This window comes from Apteryx rowi, unplaced genomic scaffold (assembly GCF_003343035.1).
Source record: "Apteryx rowi isolate R43461 unplaced genomic scaffold, aptRow1 scaffold_77, whole genome shotgun sequence".
Lineage (NCBI taxonomy): Eukaryota > Metazoa > Chordata > Aves > Apterygiformes > Apterygidae > Apteryx > Apteryx rowi.
Genome location: NW_020451060.1, coordinates 2139463 through 2158119, shown reverse-complemented (window position 1 = coordinate 2158119; position 18657 = coordinate 2139463). Strand labels below are relative to the sequence as shown.

Here is an 18657-nt window from a genome sequence, read left to right as displayed (position 1 = left end):
CCACCCCCAAAACAGTAAAAAAGTAAATTTTAGCCAAAATGCACCTATAATTATTTAACCCCTCCCAAATACTACAGAGGGTACCAATACTGAGCTACAACAATCTGCTGTTAGGTTTCCACAAATTTTTCAACAGAGCTTTTGTGGGGGGAAGGAGGGAGGAGTAGGGTAGAGTGAGAGCAATAAATGCATAACTAATTAAGGATTCTCCTGTTTTGCCAGTTGCTTTATTTGCCCTTTCTTTCCTTCTCCTTAGGGGCTAGCTGCTGTCGGGCACTACCACAAGCAGAACAAATGAAATACAGTTCAATCTAATGGTGGCCTATGGCAGTCAGAACAGTGAGAAGGCAGGGATCTATACAGTGCTATGGCCAAAACTCTTATCCCTCCTCTTGGAGACCATGGGTGGCATCTCCATGACATCTTTAGTCTTAAGCAGCAGGAGACAGAAATCCCAAGATCATTCCTTAACCTAGGCCACCCACACAGCAGCAGCACCATGCTGTGCTGTAATAATACAACAGTAACTTGAACATATACTCACATTAACAAGAGAATGAAAAGAATAAAACCTGCTAGATTTAGAAAAGCAACTGACTGACGTTTTTGTTAATCTTTCCTTTAGAAGACAGTTTAGATGACATTATTATACACTAAGAATGAAGAACAAATACCAAATTTTGAAAACAAAAACAGCTGCAAACAAATTTATCTATCTACTTAGAAGGAAAGCACAAATATATATATATACACATAATAAGCATTCTTAGCTATAGTCATAAAGAATATATATATTTTTTAACATGTTTACAACAGCATCAGATGAATAGGATTACAGACCTATAACAGCCAGCTTTAGGTATTGGTTTTCTGAGTTTTTTTAAATGACTGAAAATGAAGGAGTTAAAAATATATATATGTTTAAAGCAAATTGTTCTGTGTACAAAATACCAGGTCTTGAATTCAGAAGTCCTGCACAGAATTTCAAGAGATTTACATACATTGCAGTGGATTTGCACAGGTACTTACAAAAGTGCACATAAAATAGATGTGTAAATCACTAGTCAGAAGTCTAGCTGAGCATTTTCATGCCTGATTAACTCCATTTCAACATGAAATCATAGTAATTATGTGAACAAAGCACACTACTGCGTGTGCATTTTTTTCAAGGCTCTGGATTCTTCTTAAGTTCATAAGCCCAAAAGAAAGCCATAAACTACTAGAGGCATGATGAAAGAGAAAAAAAACACAACAAAAACAAAAAAGAATAGATATATTCATTAATGTTGTATTTGAAATGGGCAGATGCTCTTACTCTGTCTTCCTTTTTTGGCAACTGATCACTGATAAGAGCTTTCGTACGTCTGAGGAACCAGCCAGACATTTTTCTTGCTAGCTTCAGCATGGCCTTGCGACCTGTTGCTAGCTCTCTTTTAGTTGCAGTGTGCCTCTGGCCATGCTCCACTGGATCAGAAAATTTCTTCTTGAAATGCACTCTAGTTCCCAGAAGTCCTGGTACAGCCCTATTAAAAAAAAAAAGGGGGGGGGGAGAAGGAATACTAGCATTTTCTTTACTTCAAGGCAGGCTATCCTTTTCTCCTAAGGAAAAGTGACACCATCTCCAAAAAAACTAAACAACAGCAGACCAACATAAGTCACAAGTATAGATAACCTCCAAAGAACAGGACTGCTGTTATTCAGGAGCCTAAATACAAAGCTGAGCAGTCATGTTTGCAATGGTTTATTTTTATTGTTTTTATTAAAATCAGGTTATACAGGTATTGTAACTTAAATAAAATCTTAAGAAACCCAACAGGAAGAAGAATTCAGAGATCCTTGGCAGCACGGTAGCTTGGAACAATCTATTATAACCACCACCATAGTTTTAATGAAGTAGATGCAGTACTAAGCTTAGCGTTGAAGAATTTCTTTCTTGACATTTACATTCAAGATACGTTTGCTTTTTTTCTCTCCTTTGTAAAGCATACCCAGTAAGACTATTGTGTTTGGATTTACATCTAGGTTTATTTCCAACTCCCTCTCTCCTTTAAAACTTTCCCAGGACAAGAATTGGTGCTTTGTAAATATGTGCATTTTGAAAAAACAGCAAAATATTATTACTGCTTTCAACTTCCAAGTAAATCAGAATGACTTGCATGCATGGGATGGGGCACAGGCATTTTTTCAATGCTATAAAATGACTCTCACTCTGCTGTGTGGGGGAGAGAAAAACAGGAAGGAAAAAGTACTGCTTCCCAAATTCCACAAAGAAGCAAGATGATGAAGAGAACTCCAAATTTATTAAATACCTGCAAAATACATACTGCAGATGGATCTATTAGGATCTTACGTCAATACACATATGGGGGGAAAAAAAATACTGATATTCTCACAAGGACCTTGAGGGTTTTTGACACAGGCCTAGCCCAACTCCACCACATGGCAAAGATATATGGGTGTTTAACCATATAAAAAGATATTTTATTTACCAGTCCATGACACACCAAAGTTCCTTCATATTGTTTTGAAGAATTGTTCCAGTAAGACCTATGCGAACACTGCACTTTAATGCCTTCATGGTTTGAGTTATTTGAGCCTTTGGATTCTTGATTCTGTGTGCTTCATCCACTATGACAGCAGACCACTCTACGCTGCAGATCAAAAAGAAATACCATCTTAACTGAAATACCATCTTATCCAATCACCCCACAAAACCAAGTCACATAAGTAATGATAATTATTATAATTAAATATATATTTATGTTTGTTTTTCCTATTTTACACTACATTATATTACCCAGTTTCATTATATTCTATTCACCTAGTAAATTAAGTGGTCATAGTTAAGCCTAATGGCTAAACTACATAGTCAAATAGATGGAATTACTGTTGACTGTATCAAATCTTTCTTTCTGTGAAAGAAAGCAGCTTTCCATCTCCGGAGTTATCAACCCAACACCTCTTAGCAGCACTCATTCCACTTATAAGTTAATAGTTTTCTGAAGGTAAATTACTGAAACATGGTAAGGGCAGATGACCTTCATTTTCCCCAACAAAACCCATCCAGCATAAATAAAAATAGACAGAAATCTTTTCTATCAGCATGGTATCAACATGAAAGCACTTTGATGTTACTTTGAGAAGCAAAATGCAGAAACAGGCATGTTTAAAATGAAACATCTTTCCTGAGCAAGTCCTATGTATTTTAGGTGACTATTTCGAAGACTGAATTTGTAGCACTTTTGAGCTTCTGTGTTCTTCCTTTCCCTTTACACAAGTTCTCACGTATCCACTCTAAAGCTTGGCTAATGCAAGAATAGGAAATCAGCTGTAAAGAGATTCATAGCTAACCTGTTATAAAAGCTTGCAAGCCAACTGAAGTGTCTGAACATAAGATCATGTCACAGAATCACAGAACGGTTGAGGTTGGAAGGGACCTCTAGAGATCATCTAGTCGAGCCCCCCTGCTCAAGCAGGGTCACCTAGAGCATGTTGCCCGGGATTGTGTCCAGACAGCTTCTGAGTCTCTCCAAAGAAGGAGACTCCACAACCTTTCTGGGCAACCTGTTCCAGTGCTTAGTCACCCTCACAAGATATCAACGATGTTGGCCAGAATTTGCACAGCATTAAAATCATTAATTCTTATTTAAGACCAATGTTTGAGACCAATCCACCATCCTAGCTAAGCAAGAGATATAGCTTCTCTCAGTGCCAAGAGAAGACCACAGGCCCATCTGGTCACATGCTCCACAGGAGCCCGTTCAGCCAACCTGCCTGCTGAAGCAACATACTGACAAGTGTAGTCACCCCGCAGATCTGCTGTGTCAATACAGGCAGTGCAGCACATGCACCTGTTCCCTGACCACTATTTGGTGCTCAAGCTTAGAGAGTCCCTCAGAAAGACAAGAGCATGAAAGGTGCTGCTAACTTAACACCCTTAGCTGTCTTCTACTTCACTTTTTTCCCCAGAACTAAGCACAGACAGGAGATCTGACTGTTTTGGTGAGGGCCATCCAGAACACCAGGATGTTCTCTAGTCCTTTCCCATCACCTAACACGAGAAGGTCTGCAGGGTCACTGAGAATGTTGGCAGCTAAGGGCAGGCTGCTACTATTAACAGAGCTATTCACACAATTTCCACTCTACTTCCAGGATGAAATAAGTGAAGAGGACCACTGGGATCAGGTGAGAGGCTAAGTACTTTTGAACATCACCAAAGGCAAGGCAAAACACCTGGTTTAAGAATACTAACAGGAATGGGACAAATAAAGCAGGATTTCTAATACAACCTGCTGTCGGAAAGACCCTGATTCTCCTAAGACCATCAGATATTTAAAACTACATATACATTTTCATATATACATACACAACATATACATACACGCATGTTCCCCCGCCCCCCTTACATCTCAAAGTTCTTAGGAGTCAGGAATTTCATCAAGCTTGTGGAACGTCATGTGAAGCATAAATAAGGACCAAACATCTTGTCAACATTTGCTAAAAATTTCCAGCAACTTTTTTCTTACACTATACTAAAAGATAGAAATACCTTCTGAGTATCTTTTAGCTACCACGACTTTTCAGGTAGGCGATTCCTGCAGCTTTTAAGAACATTTCATGAATGGGGTAACAGCAAAGACTAGCTATGTGAAAATATTTAACTTTGTTGCAGTCAACCAGCAGACTCAATAGACTTCCCAACCTTATATGCCATGCTGCAAAAGAATGAGTAGAAAGTTCTTATGGAAACATGAACTCTAGGCACTTAAATACTTTCATGGTCACTCAGGAAGGGGGGGGGGGAAAGACTAATTTACTTGTAATTATAGCTTTCTGAAAACTATTTGAATACTTTTCCTAAGCACCCACCTACAAAGATAGTATATGGTAAATCCACTACACATAGGTTCTCTTCTTCCACACAGCAAGTCTTTGGATTTAGCACTAAGCACTTTATACAGGAAGCATATAAGTATTTGTAAGGAACAATTTAATATTAAACAGACAGTTAAAATTATGGTTGCACAAAATATATTAAAATTGTTACCTGTTAAAATCATCCAAATATAGGCGAAGTATCTCATACGTTGTAAGGGCAACTTCACATTTCCCTTGCTTGATGCGACTCAAATCATCATCCTTTTTATTGCCGTGCAAGACTGCAACCTTGAAGTAGCCCCATGTGTCTAACTCATCCTTCCAGTTGTACAGCACAGAAAGAGGGGCCACTATAAGGAAAGTCTGAAAACAAATAGCTGTTACAGTACTACTAGAAAATCTAAAACATAGCACTTTCTCAATAAGGAAAGTTAGAATCTTGAGTTTTATTTTACTGCTATGTAGTTTGAATTTTGTTTAATTCTGTCACATCTGTATTTAATATTTATCTACTGTTACATGCATAGAATAAAAAATACCTAAGAAGTCAACAAAATAAATTAAGAAATATTCAGCTTATTCACAGTGTGTAAATACTAGAGGAAAAAAAACACACACACTAAAATACTACAAAAATACCAAAGCAATAGTGTTACTTATTCAAATTATACTCTAATAGCATTTACATAAATTATTAAATTTATTTCCACAGACAAAGCATAAGAAACTGCAATAAAGCACACAAGACACTATCACTTTGCTTTGATATAACATCTGTATCCATATATCATAAAACATTTTACAGATGGGGAAAACAGAAGCATGAAGAGGTTAAACAGCTTGCTCCAATTCACAAAGCTAGTAAATACATGACTTTAGAATAGAAAGTATCCAAACACACTTAAAGGTTTAAGATAGCCTGTAGAACTCTTTAATCGTAGAATCATAAAAGCATTCAGGTGGGAAGGGATCTCATGAAGAATCTAGTCTAATTTCCTGGGCAAAGCAGGGGCAACACTGAATTCAGACCAGGTCATTTAGGGCTTTGCCCAGTCGGTCTTCAAAACCTTCAAGGATGGGGGGCAGTCCACCACCTCTTTAGGCGACCTGTTCCAATGCCTAATGGCCCTAATAGTGAAATTTTTCTTCTCTTATATGTGGTCAGAACCACTCCTCTTTGTTCACAGACAGGGCCACCCCTTCACCTCTTCTTCCCTGCCCATCTTTTTCGAAACTGTTCCTCATAGAATTATAGTCGTATGAACCATTCGGCCAGTCAAATATTCCAATTATTCCAATAAAACAAAAATAGCAATAGAATACAGAAAATTGAATGGGTCTTCTCATGGATAAAATTAAAGTGATCTTCAGATCTCTCTTCTTCACACAATTGTTACATAAATCTCTATATTCGTTCTTATAGATACACACATGCTTTTTGTATTTTAGAAACACGATCATGCAAAACTCTAGTTTACTACTCAGTGACACAGGCTTTTCAGAGTACTCTAGCCACAAATCTCATCCAGATATTTGCAAATGTCTTCTGTTAGAACAGACTGACGAAAGTAATAGATTGGACAGTAACAGCTAGAGGAAACACTGTGAAAATTTGAAAAACCAGAAGCTGCCCTAACACTGCTAAGAAGGCCATGAACCTCCGATCTACACTAAACATTAAAAATGAATGTATGTAAACTCCCAAAACAAACAAATGACAACAAAAACTGTATCGCCTTTTACCAAAACCTTTAAATTTATATCAACAAAAGCTGTACCTTCTTGGGGCTACATTTCGATTCTTTTTTCACTGTCCTCAGTAAAAATTCTGGCATATTATTTTCAATATCTTCACGTGTTCCCTTCTTGTGCAGCACTGCAGCCAGAAACGAAATGACCTCAAGAAAGAAAACAATCCTCAGTAATCAGGTACAAAAATGTAAACAGAAAGTGAACATCTTTTATTGCAAGTAAACATTTAGGAAAAGATCCTGAATTAGACTTAGTAAAACTTTTTTCTTTCTTTTTTAACTGACTTCCATTTTTAAAATAGGAACCCCTCTCTTTGGAGAATCCTGCATTTGTGGTAAGTGTGCTTCTTGAGCAATTTCACACTTCAGTCATCTAAGAGGAAAAATTTTTAAAAATATGGATAAAGGAGCCAAGAAAAACTAGAGATGAAACATGCCTGGGAATTTTCCTGAAAAGGGATGGCACATGAATCTTGGATGAGAAAACAGAAGGAAGAGATACTTGCTAATGTTAGTCCAATACTACTTCTGCAAAAGGAAGAAAAGGTTTAAACTAAAGGTTAGATTCTTAAAAATGTGTAGTTTCATGTATGTTCCTTTCCTTCAAATTCCTGTTATCTACAAAACCAGTTCTTTCTGTTGTGTTTGGGCCTATTATTCAGTCATGTGCCTCAACTCAGTCACTGTCAGGTGATTTTTCTTCCCCTTTGATTATGGGACATTTATTACAAGACATTACAGTGAGGACAAGCAGCATGAGCTGGGCTATTCCAAGCTGCTGTCATGGCAATCCAAACCAGGCAGAAGGCACAGAGATATCTGGCCAGAATAGTCATATTTGTAAAACCCGCTTAGAATAAATGGCATCCATGGGGCTAAGCAGCAGCAAGAACCAGATGTGTTGTCAGACAGAGGTGCCCTTCTTTTGGAAATTCAACGGGCCCTATTTACTCAGGGCAGCCAGCTCTAGCCCCTTCCCTCGGCAGCTGCTATACAGCTGCTCATAGCAGGGCAGAGGTAAAGCTGTCAGCTGTTGCTTTCCCCCCCCCCNACTAAGAAAAGAGAGAGGCACCCAAAGCTTTCTCCCTCCAATGGTGGGGGGAAAAGGCCAGACAGGAGTGCAGAGCTGACAGAAAAATACCTGAGAAGAGTGGAGGTAAAAGAGCAGAAGAGAGGGAAACCCATCACATATGGGGCAGCTGGGTGAGAAACAGGTATGTGGAAGAAAGAAAAAAAAAAAAAGGCATTTTTATACATGATGCTTCATATAAACTGAAGGTAGGAGGCTGCTGCAAGTTTGCACGTTGTTTGATTTTAGTATCTTTTTTAATCCTTTCAAGAATAAGAAGAAAATTCAACAAAACGTAAAATCCCATGTGTCTTCCAGATCCTCCCTTTATGGAAGAGTTATGCATCACAAATTTGTAACTAAAGCAAAGGCTGTAAAAGAGGTCAACTCTGCTGAGAAACCTTTGACTCTTCCAGATAAAGCAGGAAGCAACCTAAAGGCCTTTATAGGAAACTTTAATTCAGCAAAATCATGATTAAAAAAAAAAGTGTTTTTCTACTTGTCTCCATCTCAACTTTAGCTTGAGAAGAAAGAGCCAGACAGCCAAACCAAATTAACCAAAAATCCACTGAGAAATGGAAAGAACATTGCAATGCAAAAGACTTCAAGAAAAGTCCTTCTCTCAGAACTCATGCTTTAGTTTAAGACTGGAAAGTTTTGGCCAATTGACAAGCATACAACAAATTTTCCCTAAGACTGTAAATGAGTTAACTGCTAAATAATGAATTTTAATTAACATTTCATTTATACATACTAATATTTTCTAAACAAGTGAAATGAGCTCTTTTTCTTCACATGCACTGAACTACCTCCCCCATACTGTAAACTTTAAGAACACAAATACTGCATTTTATAAATATATAAATAAAATATTCTTCAAAAACATATTTTTCTTCTGCAAACTTGATATTGTGATTAAATAACCATCAGATGAGAATTCCACAATGCATACCTGTATTGTTTTTCCAAGGCCCATATCATCTCCAAGAATACACCCCCTTTTAATAGCATAGTGTCCATACAGGAATTGGGCTCCTTCTCTTTGATAATCACGCAGATATCTGTTAATTGTATATGGGATACAATCCCCATTGTCAGATAATTTAAAAGCAATTGCAGGAGATGGAAGATTTTGGTCAGGAAAATTAGGCTTTTCCAGATCATCATCATCAAATATTAAGTTTTTCCAGGGATCTTTACTGGATTTGACTCTATGAAGATTAGTTATTAGTATTTTCCTTTCTTCAGACTCCAAGAATGATACAACAGCAAATGATTTCCCATTCTTGTCCTTTTCAATAGACTTTACTGTTCCTTCATAAAGTTTCCCATTTTCAAGACAAGGGGCAAGGCATTTATCTCCAATGTGCCATCTATCTATGAGAAAAACAAACAAATAAAAAGCATACTGAAAACCTGTCCAAATGGACAAAGTATTTCATTTTGTCACACTATTTAAAATATTTAATAAAAATTTATTTGACAAAATGCATACAACATAAGATACAAGATTTTATTGAAGGGAGCACTAGACCTATGATATTGGTTACAATTTAGAACCAAATCCTGAGCAACATATAAAATTACATTTTGTTAAAACAGTGCTATTTTACAAACATCTGAGTCTGTATTAAAGAATCTGCAGTAGAAAAACTCTGATACATTAAGTTACTCCATGAAGATTTCCCTTGAGCTCACACAAATAAACATGGATATGCTGATGCCTGCAGGTTTAGAGTCCAATTAACAAACCAGGTGACTTGATCAAAACAACCTTCTATATCATATGCACTTTTGATCTACTTGCATCTAGTACTGTGCCTTTAATAAATTATTTTACAAATGTAATTGCGCATGAAAACATCACCTTTCTCCTAAGGAAGTCTAGCACTGGTGAAAAAAAGCTGGCTTCTGGAACAACAGAGGTGTGATTTAAAAACATATAGTATCATACCATTTGCCTACATTATTCATGGAAGTGGCTAATCACTCAATAAATTCCTTACATAGCAGTCAAGTCTGGAACTGTAACATCTGTTCCTCTATATCTTCTGAGTACAGCCTTAATACAGCACAACAAATATTAACAACAGATTAATAAACAAACAGGTCATTTTCAGCTATCTTGTTTTTACACTTCACATACAAAGACAACTTTTTAAATAGTAAATGCTGCTAAGAGATGATGGAAAGAGGAGGATAAGAACAACAGCACAAAGCTTAGAGAACACATATCAAATTAACAAGGAAACATCCAATAAAGTATCCTTATTAGAAAATATAAGGCTTTTGCTCTTTATAGTAAAAAGAGAAAGACCTAGGAAATAACGGCTGCTTAGGAAGTTTTCCAACTTGAACTGAGGCAGTGTTCTCGTCTTTTTGAATATGTGGAAACCATTTTCAGCCTTCCTGTACTGAGCTTTCTCAAATCAAAGAAACTGATATGGATGATTCACCTCAGAGCTTTTATTGTTCTAATTTATTTGTTGGAATATCATTCTGCTACTTCTGTGAAAAAGCATTAACAGCAGCAGTGAGAGGCACCTGGGACAGGTTTTTATGGAAAGAAGCAAGAGAGAGAATTTTGCATCAGAACAAGGATTTGAACTTCACACCTATGACCAGTGGCAATACATCTTTCTGTGCATTTCACTGCATACTGATTTAGTGCTGAGACAACAAAAGAAATAGAAATACAACTCAGTTATTTTTCAGAGAGGTAAGGAACAGAAAAGAGGAAGTCTTGAAGGCAAGAAACTCCACTTTCCCCTATTGTCATGCCTCAGTGCAAAAACCTCATTGAGAGGATATGTTCTTCTCACCATTTCCTGAGTCATTTCCCCCAGCTTCTGGAACTGTACCCTCAAAGAATTATTCTCTTCATTAATTAGATCAGTGATAATATTTTAAATTTTTAATATAATCAAATTATACACAATAAAAGAGAACATAAGAAAGTCCACCTACCCACTACTCTGTAATGACCAGAGGCCGTAAGTTGACATCCAGGTAACAGTAAATATAGCATGAGCGTATAGAAAAACTCTCTTCTAAAATTCTCCAGGCTTAAACTATTTTTAATTCTGTAGATTTCCTGAGCCAGTTATGGTTGTCTATTTAGTAATCCCCAGGAGAGCTCTCTTCCAAGTACCTGTTCCATTCCCCCTTCAACACATGCAGATTTCTTGCATTCAATTAGTCTTTTGACTAAGAGTTTCACAGGTCTGCGTTCTATTGCATGACAAACTTTTGCCTGCTATAAACTTGGATTCTACAAACTAAACCGAGGACTATTAATGAGATCATAACCCATCCATTTCTATATATGGGCTCCATATCATGCATGATTTTGTGGATCTTTTTCTGAACACCTCCACATCATCCTTGTTCAGGCTGAGAAGTCCCACCCCACAGCTTGATCCCTATAAGTAAGCTGCTCCATACCTTCAGCCATTCTTGCTGATCTTCATTAAAGCTTGCAATTCTAATGCATTTTTTTGAGGTGAAGGACGCAGAAGTACAGACAGTATAAATTGTATGCAGCCAATCTCTGAAATTTTAAGGCATTTCTACTGTCTCACATGCATGCCCAAATACATGCGGAAAACCATGCACATAAACTTCTACCAATAGTGTCTAAATCTTTGTGCGATTGCTCAAAGTTAGGAAAGAACGCTGATAAAATGAAACCAGCTCTATATAGCATGCTGTTAAACTTGCAAGACAAAATTTAAAATGAGAGAGAATTTCCATAACTACTTTCTTTTACAGTCATATCTAAAGTGACACGTAACAAAATAGTCTTAAAAAAAAAAAAAACCTCAAAGCCTCAAGTTAAAACTATGATTTAAGATTACAGTGCCTTTGTTTTTAACTAAGCATTTACTTGAGTTTTATGACCTTGAATATGATTTGTTAGAATTTGAGTTTGAGGTGCAAAGCACAGTGAATACTACTGGCCATAGTTTCAGCAATACCAGATTCCAAACTTAGTAAGAAATAAGGCATAGAATGAGAAAAAGTGAAGGAATGGCAAAGCAATTGTAAAAAGGCCACCATTGCACCAATATCCCCGAAAGCAATGGTGTACAAGCCAAAGCAAGAATTGGTACTTTAACCATGCCAATTCACAAACTTTTTGTGAACCACAACAATTATTTACATAGAGTTCTAGCTTTACAAGTGAGGAAGTTTATCCTAGGATGACTTCCTAGAGTGGATATACCAACATGATTTAGTACACTTGCCATCAATGCTAAAAACCAATGTTTAAGATGCCTGGCTATATTTATCCTGCTACAACACTTGGAAAAAGTGCCATTATATATATTGACTGTTCTAAATCATGTTGATAGTGCTCTACTGCCAAGCTGCTAGTTCACTCCAACAACTGCTCCTATATAAAACAGGCAAAACTATGAATACTTTGTAACTACTGAGGTTTGACCACTTAGAGTGCAAAGTTTGTTTTCATCCCCAAATAAAAAATAGCCTATAAAAACAAAATTCAAGATGCTACACAGCAAAAAATTTTCTTTCTTACATTATCAAGTTTAAATACAAAATTGTTAAACAAAAAACTCTAACAAAATTCAAAATGTTTTCTTCCCAAAAAACATTGAAGCAGAATGTTTTGAATTCACTTCAACATATGTTTCCACTTTTCCCCCCAAAAAACAAATTCAAAATGAACATTTCTTATAAGCAGGACTGATTTAAAAACAGTTTTCTCACTGAAAGCTCTTAAGACATACACACACCATTGTGCTTCTTAGACAGTTCAGCTTTTCTGCTAAGCAAGGCCTCAGAGCGCTTTGGCACTGAGATGTGCATGCCAGTTACTGTCAGACAACAAGCCCCCCGGGCCCCCTGCGCCACAGCACGGGGCCACGGGCACTCTCTTCCCCAGGGGCAGCGTGAGGCAGCGCCTCGAAGCGCACGCACCCGCCGCCGACTACCAAGCGCCTGGTAACTAACTTCCGGCCCTGCTCTTACTCAACCATGATTTTGCCACCCCAGCATACGTTACAGGCAACCAACACCTGCCTCGCTCCGAAAGCACAAACGAAAGACGCTTACCTGGGGCATCATCGCACATTTTAGTTTACGGCCATGCGCGCGGCGGCAGAGCCTGCGCGTTAAGGCGCCCAGGGAGAGCGGGGTAACGGGAGGCGCCCGGCCGCGCCCAGCCGCTTCGGGGCCCGGCGCCAAGACGAGCCGCTGAGGGGCTCGGGCGCCTCCTCGCCCGCGCTCCCCCCGAGCACGGTGCCGCAGCAGCGCGCTGCGGGAGCCTCGCTAAGCGCACCGCAGCCGCCCCCCGCCCCCGGGGGGCATTTTACGGCGCTTCGTGACGGGAGAGCTGCCGCCGCTAACGACCGGGCGGCGCTGCTAACGGCCCGGCGGCGTCGGTAACGGCCGCGGCCCGCCGCCGCTCGGGCCGGGAGAGGAAGGGTGGGATTCGGCACGAGGCGCCGGTGACGGCAGGTGCGGGCCGCCGGGCCTCCCTGCGCCCCGCTCCGCCCCGCCCCCACTTCACCGGGCGTCGGAGGTTCGGCCTGCCAGTTTGGGGGGGGAGGGGGCGAGCGGGTATCGCGAGAGGAGCAGCCCCACGGGATTTTTTTCTTAAAGGAGCCGGCCGCGAAGCGAGAGGAGGCCTCGCGGGGAAGTCTCGCGAGGCTGGCGGCCGTTCTCGCGCGCGCCGCGGCCGTTGGGCCGTTAGGGCGAGAGCAGAGCCGTGGGCGGTGGTGAGGGCAGGCGCTCCGCGGCCCAGCGCTCTCGTGTTTACTAACGTTTCACAGCCAACAGGTAGAAGTACTGCTGTGCAGGGCGCTTGAGGGTGCTTGGCCTGAGGGCAGCCATAACTCTGTGGGTGCTGGTGGGGGGAGTAAAATCCAGTTTGGGATCGGGGATATTGAATGTCTGGGCTATACGCTGCTATACCATGGTACAAACACAAAATTAAATACGTTTCTGTGCAGCAGTGCACAGAGGTGGAATCTGCTGTGAGTAATGCTGTTGTGCAAAATTACAACAAGCAAAAAATACACAGTCACGTGAACGTAGCCCAGTGGAGCATGATTACTCAAGCTGGAATTTAATCAGGCCGCTTTCAACTGTTGCCACAGTTTCCACAAATCTTCAAGACTGTCAGCTCTCTTATAATTTGTTTTAAACATACTGAAGTCTGCAGATTTTTTCTTTTCCTGAAAAGCTAAATTTTCTTGCTGAAACTGATGACAGCATCTCTTCTATTGTCAACAGAACTGGCTGGGTTGGACTGCTTTTTTACAAACTGATCTCAACCCTTCAAGTCAGCAAAAAGTCAAGCAAGTAGGATGTCCCCTTTCAACAGAGATTTAGATTCAAAGTTGTGTTTTGCACATGTATTTTACTCCAGAACTGGGTGATGACTTGCTTCTACATAGTGTGTCAAATTCAAAACTAACAAGGGAAACAGAGATAAACATTTACCATCTTAAGGCTTCCGGAGCCATTTTGAAATAGAGAACACTGAACAATTTTTTTCCAGTTGCTTGTACCAGTTTCAGAACACCTAGTGCTAACTTTCAAACTAGATAACCCAAAAACTGATTTTTGTCTGTTTCTTCCTAAATAATTGAATTATAAGTTTACTTTGAGGTAGTCTAAACAGGTTTTTTTTTTTTTGATTTTTCTGTAGGTTAAAAATATCTCTATACCAAATAGACAATATTTGAAATGTCAGTAATAAACACTGAGAAGCAGAACAGTAGTTACCGGCTTACGGATAGGCTAGAGCTCATGCTACTGGTTCATAACATTCGGTGAAACAGTATAGGCTGATAGAAAGGCATAAAGGGAGGCAGCTGATAAAATATTTAGTCCTATTAGTTCCTTCTTACTCATTCCTATGTCTTAAATGTATTCTACAAAGGAATATAGTGACAGGACCTGTCATGTGACACAAACCAGGTCACTGGCAGAGCCAGGAACAGGACACAGAGTCTTCAGAAATCCAGGCTGCACTGAATTCCTGAATTCAATAGCAAACCCACCAATTTCAAAGGAGGAACGGTTCATGTCAGGTCTCTTAATTTCTACTGTAGCGTTCTGACCAGACAGCAGTGCTTCTTTTCACATTGCTGGGGGGCTTAGTCTCTTGTGTTAGACTCCTTGCACATGGCATAATGTGTTAGAAGGTCTAAGAATGAAGGAATCTGAGTGTAATGTGAGATAAAGTACACCCAAAATTTTTTTTTATAAAATGCTAAATGTAAAAGTGGAAAAAATTTAGTAAAGCTTCCACAAGAGTTAATCAGTAAATGAATATGGAATGGCATGGAATTTCTTCATCCTTAAAAAACAATCCTAAACAAAAAACCCCTTCTGAGTCTCAGAACTATATTCTGGATAGTGAAAGTCATGCAAATGCTATATATAGTCTCCAAAAGAAGCTAATTAAAGAAGTTATTTAATAAATTCTTTCACACATTTTAAGGCAAGTTAATTTAACAGGGAAACTGTTCCCTTATTTAAAGAAGACTGTGATTTACTTAATATAATCTACAAATCTTGTTACTGTGTCATAAGTTGGTTATTGATTAATTTTATCCAGGTTGGTTTAAGCTGCTGAAAAGAGAGTGTAGTGTATTGTGTAGCTTTAAGAGAACCTAACATCCACAAGAAAATTGTAATCAGCTTTAGATGCAATCCTATGCCACTCTACTTGTATCATCTGGTACTCCAAGCATATAGTCAAATGAATGCCTGAAAACTGTTGAGTTTGCAGAGATTTTTTTCTCTCAAAAATAGTTAGCATGCTCCAAAAAAGATTAGCCTTGTATTTGATGGCGTGTTCAAACATCGAGCCCCAAAGCAGGGATGGTATCTTGTAGTAAATGCTCACTTTAATGTTAAATATTTTCTTTTTAATTTATTGGGCAACACTACTTGCTAGTTCTTTCTGCCAGTGTTCTCAGTAAGGTGCCAGATTACTCTCCTACTTTTTTATTTTTCTTGCTTCTAGACTTTAGTCTGCATCCCAGCCTGAAATACAAGACAACAACTAGCTTTTGGCAAATGCCATAAAAACAGCCCTTGGGATCAAGCTAGAGGTAATTATTTGGCATCTTGATGCATACTAACTATCCTGTAACTGAATTTCTTCCCACTGCAGCCTTTATCTGTAGCAAAATCCAGAGCAAAAAAGGGGATCTAAAGTTATTCTTTAAGAAGAAATTGTAATTGTAAACAAACAGGGATAATAGTTGATGGAATGTGTAACTGTGGCACTCAGAGAGCAGGCTTACAGTTTGTATTAAAAAGAGGAAAGATGAGTAAGTTATGGTAAATTTTATACCATACATGCAACAAAATCTAGCTTTTGTGGGTAACACTTAAGTGATAGAGGCCCAGTTTCCACAGCAGTCTCATGTCTGCCCATTATCAGAAGAGTTTGCAAATTATAAACTCAATAATTAACAACCATCTTATTCTTACCAAAAAAATTCCACCCCCTCCAAGACGTCTGGCCAGCTTGCCTCATATCTCAGTAGCAATTTAATAGCATGTTACAGGAAAGGCCTAAGTTCCCACATCCTTATTATTTTGACAAACACATAAATGTATTTTTAATAGTGCAATATTAGCTAGTTTCACTAATGAAAATTAAGCATAGATTTGTAAATATCATGCAAGATCCATTTTTAAAGCAACTTTGATTATATTTTTGATGCAGAATACATCAACTTGTGATGAATCTCTGTCATTGTTACTGATTATCTGATAATTTCAATTGATTTAATGACATTTTGGGGAGGGATTAAGCACTAGAGAAAAAAGCCTGAACCCTTGATGTATCTGCAGTAGAATTGGGTACAGTGAAGATAGATAGTCAGACTGGCTAATCAGAGTTCTACACCCTTGTGCATAGAATATTTTCAGAGACAAATAAGGCAATAGAGATTCTAATATATGGGTCTATGTGCTGTTTCCTACCTGCCTGCTCTGAGAGTAATGAAGACCTCTGCAGCCAGAAGCAACACTAAGTTGCTTCTGTAAGTTGTCTTTGCTGTTAGCCAGAGTTTGGTTCTAACTGAAATTGATGAAAAATGGATTGTGTTTGATTAACCAATTCTATCAGACTAATGAGAGAGTAGCTGGCATCAAAGCACTAATACAGTTTCTGGAACAATATGTGAATATCAGGCACCACATATATTGGGGGAGGTTGTTTAAAAATTGTATGTAATACAGTACCAATAAATTATATTGTTTTAAAAATATACATGCAGTCATGTGCTTTACTACATTCATTCAAAAGGAATGTGACAAGAACCATACTCTCATAAAACCAAAGCTGCAAACAGGATGACATTTCAGATTTAAAAAACTTGGCAAAATAAACACAATGTAACTCCATCATGACCTCAGATACTTAATACACCTCAGTCCTCAGAACATCTCAGAAAAATCAGCAAGAGTATAGGCTGTTCCTCTATGGCAGACCTTTATGCTGGGTTGTACTTGAAGATAAATGTGTGTTTATACCACAAAGTGTTTATTTAACTGATATTATGTTGCATTTGATTCTTATGGAGATATTTGTGTTTAATAAAGACTCTTTCCTGCAGAGTACAGCTGTTATTTTACTGTCACAAATACAGTTTTATGACTTCAGAATAGAATGAAATAAGAAACAGATTAAATTCTTGCTTAAACACTTTTAATTTTTCTAATAAGCAAACTGGGAATAAAATTCTGCCTACACTCCAAGGATCTCATTCTGCTTTTAAGTCAGTGGTAAGATCTCAGTGGATTAGCTGGAGGCTGAATTGTACTACAAAATCCCACTGAAGTCACTAGAATGAGTCTCCATTACATCCTTGTAATGCTTTCCTTCAAGAGGGACAAGAAAGAGAGGAAGGCACTGTTAACAGGAACAGTTGGTTAGCTTTATGCCAACAGAGAATTTTCCTCTGCCATTACAGTTCTTCCAGCAAATTACAAACAGCCTCTGTATCTTATGCCACTTGGGAAAAAAAAAAAAGCTAGAACACAAGAGAGAAGCTGGCCCACGGAGATTAGGACTTCTCTCCTGCAGTACCCTTATAGGACTTGGCCCATAATGAGAATGTTTTCAGAGTCCAGTGAATTGATTTACTTCTGTCATGTATCTTTAAAAGTTTTTAGAAAATAAAAGTCCTTCTTTCAGGAATTATTTCTAGCTCAAGTTAGAAGTTATTTGCTGGGCTGTCTAAAATATGTCTCACCATGTTTCTGCATAGAAAGATTTGTAAAAGGATTTCATTTTGAAAAACTGTTGCCATTGCTGAAAGGTTCAAATATTTGTCCAAACTCCATAGGAAAATCTGAATTCTACTCATATTTGACTTAGTTTAGATTTTGTGAGAGGAGTGTTAGACTCAGATAACAGCCAAAATGAATAGGACAATGGGGATAAGCACTTTTTTAAAGATGTGCTATATCCTTGAAAGCGTTTCAGATGTAACATTGTGGCCTTTCTGTTCACTCTGCTTCGACAGAGAGGGGAGATAAATTAACTGATGTGCATCTAAAAGGGGCAGCTTAGTTACATTTACAGCAACCTTCATGTCAGCATATCTGAAAACAAAGCAAGTTAGTGAGTCTCAAATGCAGTGAGTATTTGCAGACCTCACTGAAACCATAGAAAGGACAGGCCCCTAGAACTGTTGAAAATGCAAGTCATTTGTTTAATTGTATACTAGAAGAAAGAAGAGGTTATTCAATTCAGTGATGTTAATGGCAGCATTAAAAGTACAAAGAGGAACTGAGAACTTAGTTTTGTGATATGCACTAAATTAAACATTTTGGAAGGCCTTTTGTCTTTCCAGGTGTTCATTTGCCACAGTATTTTACACATTCCCCATTAATAATGTTCAAGAAGCTCTCATACTTCATGGAAATCAGCATGACTGGATGCTCTGAAGTGCCTGTAGG

The 18657-nt window shown here is 38.5% G+C and overlaps 1 protein-coding gene and 1 long non-coding RNA gene across 6 annotated transcripts in view; one reads left to right on the top strand and one right to left on the bottom strand.

Annotated features, from left to right (window-relative positions):
- The window catches only part of ERCC6L2 (ERCC excision repair 6 like 2), a 54792-nt gene extending 41525 nt beyond the window's left edge, over positions 1–13267 (bottom strand). For 4 of the 5 annotated variants that reach the window (XM_026088433.1, XM_026088434.1, XM_026088431.1 and 1 more), the window contains exons 1-6: positions 12778–13266; positions 8651–9075; positions 6657–6776; positions 5048–5241; positions 2490–2651; positions 1316–1523 (exon numbers count right to left, since the gene is read on the bottom strand). In XM_026088433.1, coding sequence (XP_025944218.1) covers positions 1316–1523; positions 2490–2651; positions 5048–5241; positions 6657–6776; positions 8651–9075; positions 12778–12796 — 1128 coding nt within the window. In that variant the 5' untranslated portion in view covers positions 12797–13266. Of the gene's footprint in view, positions 1–1315; positions 1524–2489; positions 2652–5047; positions 5242–6656; positions 6777–8650; positions 9076–12777 lie in introns of all 5 variants that reach the window. The other variant, XM_026088435.1, reaches the window with a different exon arrangement.
- Positions 13268–13340: 73 nt separating this feature from the next.
- On the top strand, positions 13341–16961 carry LOC112976804. The gene is made up of 2 exons (XR_003257160.1): positions 13341–13503; positions 15704–16961. It is a non-coding gene; the product is annotated as an uncharacterized LOC112976804 (long non-coding RNA).
- Positions 16962–18657: the final 1696 nt, after the last annotated feature.